Source organism: Amblyraja radiata, chromosome 9 (genome assembly GCF_010909765.2).
Source record: "Amblyraja radiata isolate CabotCenter1 chromosome 9, sAmbRad1.1.pri, whole genome shotgun sequence".
NCBI classification, from domain to species: domain Eukaryota; kingdom Metazoa; phylum Chordata; class Chondrichthyes; order Rajiformes; family Rajidae; genus Amblyraja; species Amblyraja radiata.
Window position 1 is genome coordinate 341,039 of NC_045964.1, and position 21,968 is coordinate 363,006.

General features: G+C 45.8%; 1 protein-coding gene across 1 annotated transcript in view; it reads left to right on the forward strand.

Annotated features, from left to right (window-relative positions):
- The first annotated feature begins 274 nt into the window (after window positions 1–274).
- The window catches only part of amn (amnion associated transmembrane protein), a 31,681-nt gene continuing 9,987 nt past the window's right edge, over window positions 275–21,968 (forward strand). The window contains exons 1-4 of the mRNA XM_033027776.1: window positions 275–345; window positions 6,706–6,824; window positions 6,913–6,957; window positions 11,969–12,056. Coding sequence (XP_032883667.1) covers window positions 309–345; window positions 6,706–6,824; window positions 6,913–6,957; window positions 11,969–12,056 — 289 coding nt within the window. The 5' untranslated portion in view covers window positions 275–308. The remainder of the gene's footprint in view (window positions 346–6,705; window positions 6,825–6,912; window positions 6,958–11,968; window positions 12,057–21,968) is intronic.

A 21,968-nucleotide genomic window follows, 5' to 3' on the forward strand; every position in this document is an offset into this window, starting at 1 on the left:
TGAGTTTCTCCAGCATTTGTGTGTACGTACAATGAAATGTGTTTGACAAGACAACGGGTCACCTCAGCAATGATATTCCAGCAGAGTCTCCTGTGAGGCACCTACACAGACCGAGGCCTCCGCTTGAACTGCGAGCTCATGAGAGGCAGAGGGAAGAGAGGGGAAACAAAGGGAGATGGTGTAACACCTTGCTCAGCTCTCTGCTTCATTGCTGGGGAAGTACTGGGGAAGAACTTCACGTGACTTTGCCAGTCCCAGACGGTTCAAAGTTTACTGTAAGCTGCAGACGAGAGCTGGAAGCAAGCAACATGTTGACAGCAGCGTTCATCCTCAGTCTGTACTGCCGTAAGTTGTGGCATTAGGGTAGGGCAGGGGGGATGTGAATTGTGTGAAAATGAGAGGGATTGGGGAGTGGGGGGGGGGGGGGAATAAATACACCTTTGATTAGTAAACGTGGGTGTGCCACTGCACAGGCGTATAGCGGACGGCTGCTCTGTGTCTCTATGTGCCTTGTACACAATCCCAACATCATATGTGAACAAGAGTCTCGCCCCCAAAACGTCACCCATTCCTTCTCTCCAGAGATGCTGCCTGCCTGTCCCGCTGAGTTACTCCAGTATTTTGTGTCCATCTTCGTATTTGAGGGCTGATCGTAGGAACCTGGCAATATAGGATTCTCTTTAAAGTTCTTTTGAAATATCAGCAATGGGACTTTAATGTTATTTTGTGCCTGACATTATAGGCATGAAAAAGCCCTTGCCAATATTATAAGCACAGTTCTACGTGTGTGTACGAAGGAACTGCAGATGCTGGTTTACGTCGAAGATAGATACAAAATGCTGGAGTAAATCAGCGGGACAGGCAGCATCTCTGGAGAGAAGGAATGGGTGATGTTTCGAGTCGAGACCCTTCTTCAGATTGAACCAGTGGAGAGGGAGATACAGAGATGAGGATTTGTAAGAGATCAAGAGTGATGCAAATCAAGAAAAATGTAGAATAGATCCTTGTTAGCTGGGAGAAGGTAACAACAAAGCAAACAGAGATAAAATGTAGTTGGAGACAGTAAGACTGGCCGGAGAACTGGGAAGGGGAGGGATGGAGAGAGAGAGAGGGAAAGCAAGGGCTACTTGAAGTTAGAGAAGTCAATATTCACACCACTGGGGTGTAAACTACCCAAGCGAAATATGAGGTGCTGTTCCTCCAATTTGCGCTAGGTCTCACTCTGACAATGGAAGAGGCCCAGGACAGAAAGGTCAGATTGGGAATGGGAAGGGGAGTTGAACTTCTGAGCCACTGGGAGATCAGCGGACTGAGCGGAGGTGTTCAGCGAAACGATCGTCGAGGCTGCGCTTGGTCTCGCCGATGTACAGGAGTCCACATCTGGAACAGCGGATACAGTAGATGTGGTTGGAGGAGGTGCAAGTGAACCTCTGCCTTACCTGAGAGGGGAAAGTACCTGAGGAGGGGGTGGTTTGGATGGGAAGGGGCGAGTTGACCATTGAGTTGCGGAGGGAACAGTCTCTGTAGAAAGTGGAAATGAGTGGAGATTGCATCGGTGCTACCTCCTGCATCCATGCAGAACTCGCTAACATGCAGTGACTAGTGGGGTACCGCAAGGCTCGCTGCTGGGACCGCAGCTATTTACAGTATACATCAATTATTTGGATGAAGGGATTCAAAGTAACATTAGCAAATTTGCAGATGACACAAAGCTGGGTGGCCGTGTGAACTGTGAGGAGGATGCTATGAGGATGCAGGGTGACTTGGACAGGTTGGGTGAATGGTCAGATGTATGGCAGATGCAGTTTAATGTGGACTAATGTGAGGTTATCCACTTTGGTGGCAAAAACAGGGAGGCAGATTATTATCAAAATGGTGTCAAGTTTGGAAAGGGGGAAGTTCAATGGGATCTGGGGGGTCCTTGTTCATCAGTCAATGACAGAAAGCATGCAGGTACAGCAGGCAGTGAAGAAAGCGAATGGCATGTTGGCTTTTATAACAAGAGGAGTTGAGTATAGGAACAAAGAGGTCCTTCTGCAGTTGTACAGGGCCCTAGTGAGACCACACCTGGAGTATTGTGTGTAGTTTTCGTCTCCAAATTTGAAGAAGGACATTCTTGCTATTGAGGGAGTGCAGTGTAGGTTCACAAGGTTAATTCCTGGGATTACAGGACTGTCATATTTTGATAGAATGGAGCAGCTGGGCTTGTATACTCTGGAATTTAGAAGGATGAGAAGGGATCTTATTGACGCATATAAGATTATTAAGGGATTGGACACGCTAGAGGTCGGAAATATGTTCCCAATGTTGGGAGAGTCCAGAACCAGGAGCCACAGTTTAAGAATAAGGGGGAGGCCATTTAGAACGGAGATGAGGAAAAGCTTTTTCACCCAGAGAGTTGTGAATCTGTGGAATTCTCTGCCTCAGATGGCAGTGGAGGCCAATTCCCTGGATGCTTTCAAGAAAGAGTTAGATGGAGCTCTTAAAGATATGGTGGAAGGCAGGAACGGGGTACTGATTGTGGATGATCAGCCATGATCACAGTGAATGGCAGTGCTGGCACGAAGGGCTGAATGGCCTACTCCTGCACCTATTGTCTATTGTCTATTGACTTCATTAGCTTCACTACTAAATTCTATTCTGCACACAAATTCACTTTGGCCTTCAGTCAGAGTATTGAGTATAGACGTTGGGAGGTCATGTTGCAGTTGTATAAGAAGTGACCAAAAAGATCGATGAGGGCAGAACTGTAGATGTTGTGTACATGGAGTTTTTGTAAAGCATTCGACAAGGTTCCACATGATAGGCTGTTCTGGAAGGTTAGATCGCATGGGATCCAAGGAGAGATAGCTGAATGGATAGTAAATTGGTTTCATGGAAGGAAGCAGAGGGTGATGGTGGAAGGTTGCTTCTCGGACTGGAGGCCTGTGACTAGTGGTGTGCCTCAGGGTTCGATGTGGGCCCGTTACTGTTAGTCATCTACATCAATGATTTGGATGAGAACATACAGGGCAAGATTAGCAAGTTTGCTGATGATACAAAAGTTAGTGGTTTTGCAGATAGTGAAGATGGTTGTGAAAGATTGCAGCAGGATCTGGATCGATTGGCCAGGTGGGCGGAGGAATGGTTGATGGAATTTAATACAGAGAAGTGTGAGGTGTTGCATTTTGGAACAAGGGCAGGACCTACCCAGCGAATGGTAGGCCTCTGGGTAGTGTTGTAGAGCAGAGGGATCGAGGAGTACAGGTGCATGGTTCCATGAAGGTCGAGTCGCAGGTAGATAAAGTGGTCAAAAAGGCTTTTGGCACTTTGGCCTTCATCAGTCAGAGTATTGAGTATAGAAGTTGGGAGATCATGTTGCAGTTGTATAAGACGTTGGTGAGACCGCATTTAGAATATTGTGTTCAGTTCTGGGCACCATGTTATAGGAAAGATATTGTCAAGCTTGAAAGGGTTCAGAGAAGATTTACAAAGATGTTACCAGGTCTCGAGGGTGTGAGCTATAGGGAGAGGTTGAGTAGTCTGGGTCTCTATTCCATGGAGCGTAGGAGGATGAGGGGAGATCTTATAGAGGTGTACAAAATCATGAGAGGAATAGATCGGGTAGATGCACAAATTCTCTTGCCCAGAATGGGAGAATTGAGGACCAGAGGACATAGGTTCAAGGTGAATGGGAAAAGATTTAATAGGAATCCGAGGGGTAACTTTTTCACACAGTGTGTGGTGCGTGTATGGAACAAGCTGCCAGAGGAGGTAGTTGAGGCTGGGACAATCCCATCGTTTAAGAAACAGTTGGACAGGCACATGGATAGGACAGGTTTAGAGTGATGCAGTTGAACAACGGGGATTATGAAGGCATGAGAGAGGAGCTGGCCAAGGTAGACTGGAAAGGGATCCTAGCAGGAATGACGGTGGAACTGCAATGGCAGGAATTTCTGGGCATAATCCGGGAGACGCAGGGTCATTCATTAACTTCAAAAAGGAAGAAAGATTCTAAGGAGTCAACCGTGGCTGACAAGAGAAGTTAGAGATAGAATAAAACTAAAAGAAAAGATGTATAACACAGCAAAGAGTAGCCGGAAGCCAGAGGATTGGGAAACTTTCATAGGACAACAGAAGGAAACAAAACGGGCAATATGGGCTGAAAAGATGAAGTACGATGGGAAGCTGGCCAGGAATATAAAGAAGGACAGTAAAAGCTTCTTTAGATATGTTAAGGGAAAAAGAGTAGCAAAGTCAAATGTGGGTCCCTTGAAGGCAGACACGGGTGAAATTATTATGGGCAACAAGGAAATGGCAGAAGAGTTGAATAGGTACTTCGGATCTGTCTTCACTAAGGAAGACACAAACAATCTCCCAGATGTACTGGAGGACAGAGGATCTAAGGGGGTAGAGGAACTGAAAGAAATTTTCATTAGGCAAGAAATAGTATTGGGTAGAGTGATGGGACTGAAGGATGATAAATCCCCTGGACCTGATGGTCTGCATCCCAGGGTCCTCAGGGAGGTGGCTCTAGAAATAGTGGATGCATTGGTGATCATTTTCCAATGTTCAATAGATTCAGGATCAGTTCCTGTGGATTGGAGGATAGCTAATGTTATCCCACTTTTCAAGAAAGGAGCGAGAGAGAAAACGGGGAATTACAGACCAGTTAGCCTGACTTCGGTGGTGGGAAAGATGCTGGAGTCAATTATTAAAGAGGTAATAATGGGGCATTTGGATAGCAGTAAAAGGATTAGTCCAAGTCAACATGGATTTATGAAAGGGAAATCATGCTTGACTAATCTTCTGGAATTTATTGAGGATGTGACAAGTAAAATAGATGAAGGGGTGCCAGTGGATGTAGTGTATCTAGACTTTCAGAAAGCCTTTGATAAGGTCCCGCACGGGAGACTGGTGACTAAAATTAGAGCACATGGTATTGGGGGTAGGGTGTTGTCATGGATAGAAAATTGGTTGGCAGACCAGAAGCAAAGAGTAGGAGTGAACGGGTCCTTTTCAGAATGGCAGGCAGTGGCGAGTGGAGTGCCGCAAGGCTCGGTGTTGGGGCCGCAACTGTTTACCATATATATTAATGATTTGGAAGAGGGAATTAGGAGCAACACTAGCAAGTTTGCGGCTGACACAAAGCTGGGTGGCAGTGTGAACTGTGAAGAGGATGTTAGGAGGTTGCAGGGTGACCTGGACAGGTTGAGTGAGTGGGCAGATGCGTGGCAGATGCAGTATAATATAGATAAATGTGAGGTTATCCACTTTGGCGGCAAAAACAAGGGGGCAGATTATTATCTCAATGGGGTTAGGTTAGGTAAGGGGGAGGTGCAGCGAGACCTGGGTGTCCTTGTACACCAGTCACTGAAAGTTGGCGTGCAGGTACAGCAGGCAGTGAAGAAAGCTAATGGAATGTTGGCCTTCATAACAAGAGGATTTCAGTATAGGAGTAAAGAGGTTCTTCTGCATTTGTATAGGGTTCTGATAAGATCACATCTGGAGTATTGCGTACAATTTTGGTCTCCTAATTTGAGGAAGGCCATCCTTGTGATTGAGGCAGTGCAGCGTAGGTTCACAAGATTGATCCCTGGGATGGCGGGACTGTCATATGAGGAAAGATTGAAAAGACTAGACTAACTGGAGTTTAGAAGGATGAGGGGGAATCTTATAGAAACATATACATTTATAAAAAGACTGGACAAGCTAGATGCAGGAAATATGCTCCCAATGTTGGGCGAGTCCAGAACCAGGGGCCACAGTCTAAGAATAAAGAGGAGGCCATTTCAGACTGAAGTGAGAAAAAACTTTTTCACCCAGAGAGTTGTGAATTTATGGAATTCCCTGCCGCAGAGGGCAGTGGAGGCCAAGTCACTGGATGGATTTAAGAGAGAGTTAGATAGAGCTCTAGGGGCTAGTGGAGTCAAGGGATATGGGGAGAAGGCATGCACGAGTTATTGATTGGGGACGATCAGCCATGATCACAATGAATGGCGGTGCTGGCTCGAAGGGCCGAATGGCCTCCTCCTGCACCTATTTTCTATGTTTCCATGTTTCTATGACTGGTTTTTGGCCAATAGTTATTGGTTTTCCAGGATCTAGTTAATTAATTTTTTTTCATTTCACAGTCACTAAAACAAGTGGTATTGTAACTATCTACTTTTCAGAGGTGATCTACACATTTTGTTTGTTACTTGTAGGCTTACATGTATGCAATTTGATATTAAAAAATGTAGCTTAGATCTGTTTGGTCCATTAACTCACAGGCACTTTTTAAACGCACATTTTGATTACTTTCCATTCTACCATAGAGATATAACGTCTATAATAGACTTTATTTGTATTTCTATGATTCTACAGACCTTGGCTGGGAACCTGGGGCTCACCAAAATTGTTCCCAATTGGGCCCCGCACCTCCTCAGGCCGGCCCTGCTGAAATGTCACCCATTCTTTCTCTCCCGAGGTGCTGCTTGTCCCGCTGAGTTACTCCAGCATTTTACGTCTATCCACCTATAACTTGCCATGCTTTACTCTGTGCCCCACACTACAATCAGTCTGAAGAAGGGGTCCGACCCGTAACATCACCTATCCATGTTCTCCAGAGATGCTGCCTGTCCCTCTGCATTGCTCCAGCACTGTGCGACCTTTTATAGGTTAATGGGTAAGTGAATCTTAGTTTCTGTGGCTGTTTACAACTTGCTGCTAACATTCCTGTCAAAGATGTTGCAGGCGGCTTACGCAGAGAGTGGCTTCCTGACACCAATTTCAACAATGCCTCAAACTGGGACAAAGGGAAACTTCCTTGTAAAAATAACCGAATCTTGTTTTCTAAAGATCAGGTACGTGAGAATATAATCATCTTGTTTATCTTTTAATTTTATATTCAAACACCATCATACAAACTTACACGTAACATTTTCTTTGCAGGAGTTGTCAGTGTTTGTGCAAACACCTATTGATGTGATGGAAATGGTAAGAAAAGGCCAGTGTTTGTGTAAGATGGCTTAACAAAGGGACAGCCTGAATTAAAAACATGTTTAGCAATGAATCAACAGTGGTGTCTCAAAGGTGTGTGTTGTGTAGATGATGATATTTAACCTTGTACCTGTGCACTGAAGTTGTAGATCTGTACAGATAACGTCTACATTTGCATCATTGAAAGTATTTTATCAGGACGCATCACCGCTTGGTTTGGGAACAGCTCCATCCAAGACCGCAAGAAATTGCATCGAATTGTAGATGCAGCCCAGACCATCACACAAACCAACCTCCCTTCTATTGACTCCATTTATACCTCACGCAGCCTCGGCAAGGCCAGCAACATAATCAAGGACCAGTCGCACCCTGGGCCACTCCCTCTTCTTCCCTCTCCCATCAGGCAAAAGGTATAGAAGTGTGAAAACACACACCTCCAGATTCAGGGACAGTTTCTTCCCAGCTGTTCTCAGGCAACTGAACCATCCTACCACAACCAGAAGCAGTCCTGAACTACTATCTACCTCACTGGTGACCCCCGGACTATTCTTGATCAGACTTTGCTGGCTTTACCATGCACTGAACGTTATTCCCTTATCATGTATAAATACACTGTAAATGGCTCAATTGTAATCATGTATTGTCTTTCAGCTAACTTGATAGCATGTAACAAAAACCTTTCACTGTATCATGATAATATACAAAACAAAACTGATATGGAAACCCTTTTAAATAATGAAGGACCTAAGAAAGGTGGTGTTGTGGATAATGAAGTAGATTTTCAAAGTCTACAGAGAGATTTAGGCCAGCTGGAAGAGTGGGCTGAAAGATGGCAGATGGAGTTTAATGCTGATAAGTGTGAGGTGCTACATCTTGGCAGGACAAATCAAAATAGGACGTACATGGTAAATGGTAGTTAATTGAGGAATGCAGTTGAACAGAGGGATCTAGGAATAACTGTGCACAGTTCCCTGAAAGTGGAATCTCATGTAGATAGGGTGGTAAAGAAAGCTTTTGGTGTGCTGGCCTTTATAAATCAGAGCATCGAGTATCGAAGTTGGGATGTAATGTTAAAATTGTACAAGGCATTGGTGAGGCCAATTCTGGAGTATGGTGTACAATTTTGGTCGCCTAATTAACCATATAATAACCATATAACAATTACAGCACGGAAACAGGCCATCTCGACCCTTCTAGTCCGTGCCGAACACATAATCTCCCCTAGTCCCATATACCTGCGCTCAGACCATAACCCTCCATTCCTTTCCCATCCATATAACTATCCAATTTATTTTTAAATGATAAAAACGAACCTGCCTCCACCACCTTCACTGGAAGCTCATTCCACACAGCTAATTATAGGAAGGATGTCAACAAAATAGAGAGAGTACAGAGGAGATTTACTAGAATGTTGCCTGGGTTTCAGCAACTAAGTTACAGAGAAAGGTTGAACAAGTTAGGTCTTTATTCTTTGGAGCGCAGAAGGTTAAGGGGGGACTTGATAGAGGTCTTTAAAATGATGAGAGGGATAGACAGAGTTGATGTGGATAAGCTTTTCCCACTGAGAGTGGGGAAGATTCAAACAAGAGGACATGACTTGAGAATTAAGGGACAGAAGTTTAGGGGTAACATGAGGGGGAACTTCTTTACTCAGAGAGTGGTAGCTGTGTGGAATGAGCTTCCAGTGGAAGTGGTGGAGGCAGGTTCGATTTTATCATTTAAAAATAAATTGGATAGTTATATGGACGGGAAAGGAATGGAGGGTTATGGTCTGAGTGCAGGTAGATGGGACTAGGTGAGAGTAAGTAGGAAGGAACTGCAGATGCCTGTTTACAACAAAGAAAGACACAAAATGGTGGAGTAATTCAGCAGGACAGGCACCATCACTGGAGAGAAGGAATGGGTCTGAAGAAAAGCTTTGACCCGAAACATCATGCATTCCTTCTCTCCAGAAATGCTGCCTGTCCCGCCGAGTTACTCCAGCATTTTATGTCAACTTCGGTTTACACCAGAATCTACAGTTTCTTCTTACACATCAACTGAGATGGGCTCTGGAAGATCAGCCTGATAAAGATCAAACATTGAACAAAGTAAATTGTGATTTCTTACTGTTTTTCAACTTGGCTTGCCCACGTTTGTCCCAAATAAATAGGTTGGTGAATTAATCCTAAATGCTGAGAATGCTTCAGCGAACTGCAGCAAATAACCAATACATAGTCAAGAGGGAGAATCTAACTAAGTTAACGTGAAATAAAAAAAAAAAAATTAAGACCTTCTGAACCGCTGTAAAAATTAAGAGAGTTGTGAAAAAAAGAGTTTCTCAGTAAAACCTATAGACACAGAGTGCTGGAGTAACCATATAACCATATAACAATTACAGCACGGAAACAGGCCATCTCGGCCCTTCTAGTCCGTGCCGAACACGTATTCTCCCCTAGTCCCATCTACCTGCACTCAGACCATAACCCTCCATTCCTTTCCCATCCGTATACCTATCCAATTTAGTTTTAAATGATAAAATCGAACCTGCCTCCACCACTTCCACTGGAAGCTCATTCCACACAGCTACCACTCTCTGAGTAAAGAAGTTCCCCCTCATGTTACCCCTAAACTTCCGTCCCTTAATTCTCAAGTCATGTCCTCTTGTTTGAATCTTCCCTACTCTCAGTGGGAAAAGCTTATCCACGTCAACTCTGTCTATCCCTCTCAACATTTTAAAGACCTCTATCAAGTCCCCCCTTAACCTTCTGCGCTCCAAAGAATAAAGACCTAACTTATTCAACCTTTCTCTGTAACTTAGTTGCTGAAACCCAGGCAACATTCTAGTAAATCTCCTCTGTACTCTCTCTATTTTGTTGACATCCGGTAACTCAGCGGGTCAGGCAGCATCTTGTGGAGAACATGGATAGGTGAAGTTTCCTGTCCATGTCAACCTGAAACGTCACCTATCCATGTTCTCCAGGGTACCCGGACAGGACGTCGAAGGACGAGAAGCTGAAGCCAAGAAGTGGAAGCCAAGATACCGAATGGGCACGACGCCGAAAGGATACGAAGCCGAACGGACACGATGCCGAATGGACAAGACACAGAACGGACATGACGTTTACCGGGGACGGGATTTGTCCGAGACCTTGTCAGCAATTAGTCCAGACCCCGCGTCCATCACATCACTGGCCGAGGGGGTGGGGAGGGGTGAGACGAGAGGGAGGGCGGAGCTTCAGCTTGCGTTTGTAAAATGGAGGCAGTGACTCCAAACTGCTGCGGTTGCCACAGAAACCTTTTGACGTCATGTTCGTTCCCCGTCAGATTTTAAGCCGAAAAACAATCTGACGCTGAACGCATATGAAGCTGAAAAGATAAATAGGTATGAAACACTGAAACACTTTTAAAAAATCTATATTTGCTGCTAGAATACACAAACAACTTTATTATTCAACTATTTTTAATTGTAACAAGGTACAACAATTACAAACATGACGTTGAAAAGCCTCTGTGTCAATCGCAGCAGCTTGGAGTCATTGCCACTATTTTACAAACGCAAGCTCAAGCTCCCTCCACCCTCCCGGCCAGTGATGTGATGGATGCGGTGGTCTGGACCAATCGCTGACAAGGTCTCGGACAAATCCCGCCCCCAGAGACGTCATGTCCGTTCTGCGTCTTGTCCTTTCGGCGTGGTGTTTGTTCGGCATCTTGGCTTCAGCTTCTCGTCCTTCAACGTCCTGTCCGTACACGGTTCTTTCTCCAGTGATGCTGCCTGACCCGCTGAGTTACTCCAGCACTGTGTGAAACGTCACCTATCCATGTTCTCCACAGATGCTGCCTGACCCGCTGAGTTACTCCAGCACTCTGTGAAACGTCACCTATTGATAGATAGATAGATAGATAGATAGATAGATAGATAGATAGATAGATAGATAGATAGATAGATAGATAGATAGATAGATAGATAGCCTTTTATTTGTCATCCAGACCGAAGTCTGAACGAAATTTAAGCAGTCATACATATAATACAATACAATAAAAAACAACAATAAACACATATTAACATCCACCACAGTGAGTCCACCCAACATCTCCTCACTGTGATGGAGGCAAAAGTCTTAGGGCTGCAGTCTCTTCCCTCCTCTTCTCCTTCATGTTCTCCAGAGATGCTGCCTGACCCGCTGAGTTACTCCAGGACTTTGTGCCTTTTTTGTAAATCAGCATCTGCAGTTCCTTGTTTCTACAGGAAAAATTATAGTGGGTTAAAAAGAGATGGCTGGCAAATTAAATACTTTGTAACTATCTTCACTGCAGCAAACTCATTGAAGATAGAAGGGAACTTAGTACCCAAGGAAACAAGCACATAATATAATTCAATGTAAAATCCAAGCAATATAAATGGGGTTCAATCAATCAGTTAAGTTGCGTTTCAGTTTAGTTTATTGTCTCGTGTACCGAGCAACAGTGAAAAGCTTTTATTGCGTGCTAACCAGCCAGCGGAAAGACAGTACATGATTACATGATTACAATCTTGATGAAAGCATGATTACAATGGATCCATTTACAATGTACAGATAGGCAAGGCAATAACGTTTAGTGCAAGGTAAAGCCAGCAAAGTCCAATCAAGGATAGTCCGAGGTAGACAAAATAGCTGGAGATACTCAGCGGGTGAGGCAGCATCTATGGAGCGAAGGAATAGGCAACGTTTCGGGTCTCGCTGTTACTCCAGCATTTTGTGTCTGTCACGGTTACACAGATGTGCTGCGGTTCAAGGCTGTGACTTGGGAAATATACTAGTCAACAATGAAATAAATCTTCTAACCTATTCTACAGTGCTGACTAAGTTGGAATAATTCCTCCCAATTACTGTAGAGAATAAAACATAATCCCATAAGATAAATACTGGGCCCTACTCTGTGATAGTGGCTTGCTGAGTAAAGTAGGAATAAAGACAAGATGATGACAGTTCACTTAAACCTTTATCAATCTGAATTCTGACTAATCTTCGGCCTGATGTCTCTACAGTATGTGCCGCTTGATGGTGAATTCATTCTCGGGCACGGCGCTGAGCTCGCTGCAAGTGACGGGCGCAGAGCACCGGGATGTGAGAGAGGTATTGTGTTTCATGTACACACTGTTATTTAGTGTAGATGTACAGTGTCATTTACTGAAGATGTACAGTGTAATTTAGTTTAAATTCATTCATTCATCAAATCAAATCAAATCAACCTTTATTGTCATCTTGCAAAGCAACAGTTGTACAGTGCAAAATGAGAAGACGTTTCCCAGGGAATACCGGAGCATCGCACATGAAACTTAAACATTTCACACATAATAACAGTAAAAACAATCCAGTCCCTGATGAAACAGTATAAATAGTTAAAAGCAGGTAAAACAGCAACATTAAAATACAGTAAAAACAGTCATTAAAATGTCCAGGGCAGCTGATTTGAGTGGCCAGTGCCAGAGTTATTAAAATGTCAGTGCAAAGCCGCAGAATCAGGAGGAGTGACTGTTTAGCAGCCTCACAGCCTGTGGCAGGAAGCTGTTTAGCAGTCTGGTAGTCCGGGCTTTGATGTTACGGTATCTCTTGCCTGATGGCAGGAGATCCAGGTGTGTGTGTGGAGGGGGTGCAGTTTGTCCTTAGCTATTCTCAGAGCTTTTTTCAGGCAGCGGCTCTGGAACAGTTCTTGTACCATCGTTGAAAACATTAGCGACGCAGTGGTGCTGGTTTCCGATGGGAACAGTGACGGACGCACCACACATCTCTGTCCTCCAGTTCCTGATGACTTCCACCGCTGGAAGTCTAGGATTTTGGTGTGCGTGTGTGCTTTATCATCGTTCCTTCCAATGCTTTGTACGACAGTGATCGCAACTTCTACTGAAGTGTGGATGGTCGTTGGCTCGCTAGAAACTCATCCGCCCTTTGACAGGTCTTGTTTTGGGACCTGCTGGGTGTCCACAGCCCCCTCCTCACCCGGCAAACCGGGTAGGGGATAGATAGATAGATAGATAGATATAATTTATTGCCACACAACCAGGGTCGGTGGAAATTTGGGTTGTCAGCAGCAGTACAATAATAAAGAACACACAGTAAAACTGCAACACAAACATCCACCACAGCATTCATCACTGTGGTGGAAGGCACAAAAATTTGGCCAGTCCTCCTCCATTTCCCCCCCGTGTACAGGACCAGAGTCCAGAGTCAGTCCAGGATCAGCTCTTCCTCACCGGAGACCGCGGCTTTAAGATGGTGTAGGCCGCAGGCCGGCGGTCGAGATTTAAAGTCCCCGCCGCAGCCAGAAGCACCGTAGACTGCAGGGCCGGCGGTCGAAGCTCCCCTCCAGGGGTGATGGTAAGTCCATGCCGGGCCCGCGGTAGAAGTTGGCCGCGGGCCGGCAGTGATGGCTTCTTCTTCCCCCGGGTCCCCCACGAGGGATCCCGGGCTGTAGACGCCGCACCAGCTGGAGCTCTGCAGACCGCGGCTTCAGGCTGCCGGCTGCCCCGGGCCAGCGAAACGGAGCGCTCCCCTCCAGCGAGCCCCAGCGAGGGCTCACCCGCTCCTCGCCGAGAGTCCACGCTGCGCCCGCCGCTGAAGCCCCGGGCGCGTCTCCGGGAAAGGCCGCGCCGATCCTTGATGTTAGGCCACGGGGGAGGTGACCTGGAAAAAGTCGCCTCTCCATGGAGGAGGCGACCGAAACGGTTTCCCCCTCACCCCCCCACACCACCCCCCACACAAAACACACAAAGAAACATTAAATACATACTTTAAAACATACTAAAAAAAAATTAAAAGTTGAAAAACTGACGCGCTGCTGACATGGCTGCACACAGAGGAGCGCCCCCTACAGACGGTTTAGTCGCTGACTATCTGACCATGGAGCAGGTAGCACGGGATTACATGGTACCCCACCGTGGCGGGGGGAACTCCCCCTGACCTGACCACATTTACAATGTATATGTACAGTGTTATTTAGTACAGAGGTTCCAGTGTTATTTTCTGTTGAGCAGCTGTACTATTCGGTACACAGGTTCCAGTATTATTTAGTGAAGCAGGTACCTTACCTGGATGAGAAGCCAAACCACCTGTCTTTGGTATTTGATTTCCCTACCTATACCCAACATAGACATGCAGCACAGAGTTGACCAAACCCAGCAAACCTTTAGTTTCATTGGGCTATCTATAGCCCTCTATTACCCGTACCACTGTAAGCAGGGACAGTGAGATACCTGCACTCTTTTATATCATGGGAAAGACAACTGAAAATATTCTCTCTCCCCATTGTACATTTCATTTGCTATCATTCCATTTTTAACCTGAGTAATGATTGTCCAAGACTCCCCGCCCTGTGCTCCAAGGCTTAAGACCCCAATTTAGGACCCATACTGATCATCTTGCTTCTTTTGTGTATCTCATTCTCTCAGTGATGATTCTCTCTGTCTACACTTTACTCAGGAAAGCAGCCAGCATAATCACTCTAGTTATTCCCTCTTCTCCCCACTCCTGTCAAGCAGGAGGTACAGTACCACCAGACTCAGGAACAGCTTCTTCCCCTCAGGTATCAGGCTTCTGAACGCTCCTTCCATATAGATGGTACTGTCCCCATTTTCCATTGCAAACATTATCCATTTCTCTCTGGAACAGTTACAGTATTTTTCTCTTCACTCTGCCTGTTCTACTTGTGCGTGGTTTGATAGTATTAGTTTTCGTGTAGTTTAGACGTACAGCGCAGAAACAGGCCCTACAGCCCACTGAGTTCGCACCAACCAGCGATCACCCCGTACCCTAGCACTATCCGAAGCCAAATGAACTTGCAAACCTGTACGTTTTTGGACTGTCGCAGGAAGCCTGAGCACCCGGTGAAAACCCACACAGTTCACAGGGAGAACGGACAAACTCCACACAGACAGCACCCGCAGTCAGGATGGAACCCGGGTCTCTGGCGCTGTAAGGCAGCAACTCTACCGCTGCGCCACCGACCAGCGATCACCCCGGACACTAGCACTAGTACATGTATTCAGGTACAAAAAGATAGACACAAAATGCTGGAGTAACTCAGCGGGACAGGCAGCATTTCTGGAGTGAAGGAATGGGTGATGTTTCAGGTCGAGCCTTTCTTCAGAGGGTCCCTTCTCAAACAAGCTGGGACACCTTCTCCCAGCTAAGAACCTTTGGAGTTTAGAAGGATGAGGGGGAAATCTTATAGAGACATATAAAATTATAAAAGGACAGGACTAGCTAGATGCAGGAAAAATGTTCCCAATGTTGGGCGAGTCCAGAACCAGGGGCCACAGTCTTAGAATAAAGGGGAGGTCATTTAAGACTGAGGTGAGAGAAAAAAAATTTCACCCAGAGAGTTGTGAATTTATGGAATTCCCTGCCACAGAGGGCAGTGGAGGCCAAGTCACTGGATGGATTTAGGAGAGAGTTAGATAGAGCTCTAGGGTCTAGTGGAGTCAAGGGATATGGGGAGAAGGCAGGCACGGGTTATTGATAGGGGACGATCAGCCATGATCACAATGAATGGCGGTGCTGGCTCGAAGGGCCGAATGGCCTCCTCTTGCACCTATTTTCTATGTTTCAGACTGATACAGTATTATTTGATTTGACTGGATAGCACACAAGGAAAATCTTTTCACTGTATCTCGGTCGTGGCGATGTGAGGATAATATTTCAATGCCAATTGACACCTTGGGTTAAGATGGAGCCATACACAATTTTCACTGTTGCACTCTACATTGTCGGAGTTCTCTGTCATCACCAGCTCCTGTAGAGTTTGCCATCAGTCTGATTACTCGGCAAAGTGTCCACCCCTGAACTCGTCAACACTCTTCAGGAAGGAAATAAAATGTCAAAAATATTAATTTCTTTAAAATTGATCACATTTTCAGCCAGCCCTTCCCATGGCTATCACCTTTGTCAAGGACATAAAGGAATTGCTTGGGCAGCTTACACCCCAGCGGTATGAATATTGACTTCTCTAACTTCAAGTAACCCTTGCTTTCCCCCTCTCTCCATCCCTCCCCCTTCCCAGTTCTCTGACCAGTCAGATGACTGTCCCTCTGAGTACATGGTATCTCTGTTTGTTTTGTTGTCACCTTTTTGATCTTTTACAAATCCTCATCTCTGAACAGGGGTGGGAGATTGCAACCTCTGTTTCGACGAATGCCATCAACCTGGCGTGCACAATCAAATAAGATCAAATAGAAAAAGTCGTCCTTCAACTTTTTAGGCAGTGCCGCCATACGCAAGAAGATTTTGTGTCTATCTTCTTTAGTTTGGTTTCGTTTAGTTGAGAGATACAGCGTGGAAACAGGCCTTTCAGCCCATCGAGTCCGCACCGACCAGCGATCCCCCGTACACTAGTCCTATCCTACACACAAGGGGCAATTTACAATTGACAGAAATCAATTAACCTACAATCCTGTACGTCTTTGTGATGTGGGAGGAAAATCTTATCTCTGTTGCTTCATTGTCACCTCCTAGCTAACATTTTCCTTGATCTCTATCCCCTATGATGTTTAACATAGAAACATAGAAAATAGGTGCAGGAGTAGGCCATTCGGCCCTTCGAGCCTGCACCGCCATTCAATATGATCATGGCTGATCATCCAACTCAGTATCCTGTACCTGCCTTCTCTCCATACCCCCTGATCCCTTTAGCCACAAGGGCCACATCTAACTCCCTCTTAAATATATCCAATGAACTGGCCTCAACTACCTTCTGTGGCAGAGAATTCCAGAGATTCACCACTCTCTGTGTGAAAAATGTTTTTCTCATCTCGGCCCTAAAAGATTTCCCCCTTATCCTTAAACTGCGACCCCTTGTTCTGGACTTCCCCAACATCGGGAATAATCTTCCTGCATCTAGCCTGTCCAACCCCTTAAGAATTTTGTAAGTTTCTATAAGATCCCCCCTCAATCTTCTAAATTCTAGCGTGTACAAGCCGAGTCTATCCAATCTTTCTTCATATGAACGTCCTGACATCCTAGGAATTGGTCTGGTGAACCTTCTCTGTACTCCCTCTATGGCAAGAATGTCTTTCCTCAGATTAGGAGACCAAAACTGTACGCAATACTCCAGGTGTGGTCTCACCAAGACCCTGTACAACTGCAGTAGAACCTCCCTGCTCCTATACTCAAATCCTTTTGCTATGAATGCTAACATACCATTCACTTTCTTCACTGCCTGCTGCACCTGCATGCCTACTTTCAATGGCTGGTGTACCATGACACCCAGGTCTCGTTGCATCTCCCCTTTTCCTAATCGGCCACCATTCAGATAATAGTCTACTTTCCTGTTTTTGCCACCAAAGTGGATAACCTCACATTTATCCACATTATACTGCATCTGCCATGCATTTGCCCACTCACCCAGCCTACCCAAGTCACCTTGCAGTCTCCTAGCATCCTCCTCACAGCTAACACTGCCCTCCAGCTTCGTGTCATCCGCAAACTTGGAGATGTTGCATTCAATTTCCTCGTCCAAATCATTAATATATATTGTAAATAGCTGGGGTCCCAGCACTGAGCCTTGCGGTACCCCACTAGTCACTGCCTGCCATTGTGAAAAGGACCCGTTTATTCCTACTCTTTGCTTCCTGTCTGCCAGCCAGTTCTCTATCCACATCAATACTGAACCCCCAATACCGTGTGCTTTAAGTTTGTATACTAATCTCTTATGTGGGACCTTGTCGAAAGCCTTCTGAAAGTCCAGATATAACACATCCACTGGTTCTCCCTTATCCACTCTACTAATTACATCCTCGAAAAATTCTATAAGATTCATCAGACATGATTTACCTTTCATAAATCCATGCTGACTTTGTCCAATGATTTCACCACTTTCCAAATGTGCTGCTATCCCATCTTTGATAACTGACTCTAGCAGTTTTCCCACTACCGATGTTAGACTAACTGGTCTGTAATTCCCCGTTTTCTCTCTCCCTCCCTTTTTAAAAAGTGGGGTTACATTAGCTACCCTCCAATCCTCAGGAACTACTCCAGAATCTAAAGAGTTTTGAAAAATTATCACTAATGCATCCACTATATCTGGGGCTACTTCCTTAAGTACTCTGGATTGCAGCCTATCTGGCCCTGGGGATTTATCGGCCTTTAATCCATTCAATTTACCTAACACCAATTCCCGACTAACCTGGATTTCACTCAGTTCCTCCATCTCATTTGACCCCCGGTTCCCTGCTATTTCCGGCAGATTATTTATGTCTTCCTTAGTGAAGACAGAACCAAAGTAGTTATTCAATTGGTCTGCCATGACTTTGTTCCCCATGATCAATTCACCTGTTTCTGACTGCAAGGGACCTACATTTGTTTTAACTAATCTTTTTCTCTTCACATATCTATAAAAACTTTTGCAGTCAGTTTTTATGTTCCCTGCCAGTTTTCTTTCATAATCTATTTTCCCTTTCCTAATTAAGCACTTTGTTCTCCTCTGCTGGACTCTGAATTTCTCCCAGTCCTCTGGTAGGCTGCTTTTTCTGGCTAATTTGTATGCTTCATCTTTTGTTTTGATACTTTTGTTTTGATACTTTGATACCATTTAGTTTAGAGATACAGCACAGAAACAGGCCCTTCGGCCCACTGAGTCCGCGCCGACCAGCGATCCCCGCATAGTTGCACACTAACACTATCTTCACACACTAGGGACAATTTTTACATTTACTCCAAGCCAATTAACCAACAAACCTGTACGTCTTTGGAGTGTGGGAGGAAACCGAAGATCTTGGAGAAAACCCACGCAGGTCACGTGGAGAACGTACAAACTCCATACAGACAGCACACGTGGTCGGGATCGAACCTGTGTCTCCAGGGCTGCATTCGCTGTAAGGCAGCAACTCTACTGCTGCGCCAGCATGACCGCACTTGTTTTCCCACCTTATACTTCCTTATCTCTGAATCTCCCTCTCCTCTGACTCTCAGTCTGAAGACCCGAAACATCACCCATTCCTTCTCTCAAGATATGCTGCCTGTCCCGCTGAGTTACTCCTGCAGTTTGTGTCTATCTTAAGAGAATTTCCTACTGTGTATTCATATGAAGTGGTTTACATACCATTGTACAGCCTTTGAATAAGGTTACACTTAAGATTGCGGTCCATGACCCCACCCCACCTAAGATCAACATGGTCCAGTTTTTTGCTTCATTCAGCTTTTTGAGTTCCTCCTGTAACCTCCAATTCTAACGTCTTCATACTTGCCACTGGGACGTGTGTAAACTCTCCCTCAGAAGGGTCTGGGGTTGTTTGCAGATTTACCCAAGACCCGGGTGCCCAACGGCTCACTGTCAATAAAAGGATGAGGCAGAGATAGGGTAGACAGTCAGAACCTTTGTCCCAGGGTGGAAATGTCCAACTTGAGGACAGAACTATCCGTTGAGAGGGGGACGGTTTATGACACTAGAGGCATCGCTATAAGGTGAAGGGGGAAAGTTTAATGGAGATGTGCGGGGCAAGTTTTTTTTATACACCGAGGGTGGTGGGGGCCTGGAACACATTGCCAGGGGTGGTGGTGGAGGCAGATATGATAGTGGTGTTTGAGAGGTTTTTAGATCGGCACATAGGTACAACTTTCACTGTACCTTAATTGGTACATGTGACAATAAACTGACCTTGAAGTCTTGAAGTGTAGGGTGTAGAGGAATAGAGATGATGTACAGGCAGATGACATCACTTAATGCCCCTGTCCCACTTTCCCGAGTTGTTCACGAATTATCCTGAGTTTTCCCCTTGATTCAAACTCGGAGAATTACGGTAATAGCCAGCCCTAGGTATTCGGGGCTATTTTTTTTACTTGTGGACATTTTTCAACATGCTGAAAAAATGTCCCGACTTACCTGATGCCCCGAGTACCTACGGCTGGCATTACGAGCTGCTACAAAATATATACGGACTCGCTACAGACTCATACGGACTCGCTACGGACATTCTCCGAGTTTGAAGCAAGGGGAAAACTCGGGAGAATTTGTGAGTAACTTGGGAAAGTGGGACAGGGGCTTCCCTTGGCATCATGTTCGGCACAGACATTGTTCGAGTGCTGTCCTGTTCTATGTTGCTACATACTTTCTATTGTGCAACATTTGTTCTCTAAAACCATGTTGTTTGGCAAAATAGCAACACAGTATGTTACTACTTTGTCCAACATGTCCCAACTAGTTCCAACTGCCAGCATTTGGTCCATATCCCTCCAAACCTGTCCTATTCATGTTCCCGTCTAACTGTTTCTTAAATGTTGGGATAGTCCTAGCCTCAACTTCCTCCTCTGGTCCGCAATAATAATAATAATGGATGGGATTTATATAGCGCCTTTCTAATACTCAAGACGCTTTATATCGCATTATTCATTCACTCCTCAGTCACACTCGGTGGTGGTAAGCTACTTCTGTAGCCACAGCTGCCCTGGGGCAGACTGACGGAAGCGTGGCTGCCAATCTGCGCCTACGGCCCCTCCGACCATCACCAATCACTCACACACATTCACACACATTCACACACAGGCAAAGGTGGGTGAAGTGTCTTGCCCAAGGACACAACGACAGTATGCACTCCAAGCGGGATTCGAACCGGCTACCTTCCGGTTGCCAGCCGAACACTTAGCCCATTGTGCCATCTGTCGTCCCAATAACCAACCTGACCTCCCGGTGGCTCAGCACTTCAACTCCCCCTCCCACTCCGTATCCGACCTCTCTGTCCTGGGTCTCCTCCATGGCCAGAGCGAGCAACACCGGAAATTGGAGGAACAGCACCTCATATTCCGCTTGGGGAGTCTGCATCCTGCGGGCATGAACATTGAATTCTCCCAATTTTGTTAGTCCTTGTTGTCTCCTCCCCTTCCTCAGCCCTCGGGCTGTCTCCTCCCATCCCCCAGCTTTCGGGCTCCTCCTCCTTTTTCCTTTCTTCTCCCCGCCCCCCACCCCCCACCCCCCATCAGTCTGAAGAAGGGTTTCAGCCCGAAACGTTGCCTATTTCCTTCGCTCCATAGATGCTGCTGCACCCGCTGAGTTTCTCCAGCTTTTTTGTGTACCTACCTCGTGTGGCAGCTTGTTCCATACACACACAACCCTCTGTGTGAAAAAGTTACCCCTCAGATTCCTATTAAATCTTTTCCCCTTCACTTTAAACCTATGTCCTCTGGTCCTCGATTCCCCCTACTCTGGGCAAGAGACTGTACATCTGCCCAATCTACTCCTCTCATGATTTGAAACAGCTCTATAAGATCACTCCTCATCATCCTGCTGTTATTCGAATGGAAATGATGTGCCCATGGTGTGGTAGTGAACAGGGAACACACATCCCACTAGAGCACATTGCAAATGTGGTTCGATTCTTCGCTACATATTATCTGTGCTGGTATTTGGAGGGTATAATATGAATTCCATATTCACGAATCACAACTATTTAATTTTCTAGAAATAATTACTTATTAGAATGAGCCCAACGTTCTCTATGTGGGACCGTCAGAGATGGCAGCCTCGTCAACGGTTTGTCTGTCTTTTTGTCTCTTTTGTTATTTTTAGTGTGTTTTAAAAAGTTTGTGCTAATGTTTTCTGGTTTGATTTATGTGGGAGGGGGGAGGGGATCGGGGGAAACTTTTTTTTTTCAATCCCTTACCTTGCCGGAGATGCGATTGTTTTCCGGATCATATCTCCGGAATCATGGAGCTGGCGGCCTTGCTCGAGACTGACTTTGAGCCCCACCGCGGGGGCCGTGGAATTACCATCGGAGCCTGCGATCCCTTGCCTGGGATCGACGCTCCAACTGCGGCCTGCGGACTTCAACATCGAGGAGCTCGCAGTCTCGGGTTGGGAAGCTCCAATGTCGCAGAAGGTTCGACTAGCCGTGACCCAGGGTCTGATTGCCTGGCGCGGGGAGCTGAGATCCCCCCCCGATGCGGGAGCTTGACCTCACCGATGCGGACGGCTCGACCGCCGGCTATGGAACCGTCAACGGAAGACTCGAGGCCCCCGACAAAGAAGGGAAGAGATTGAACTTTTTTCCGCCTTCCATCACA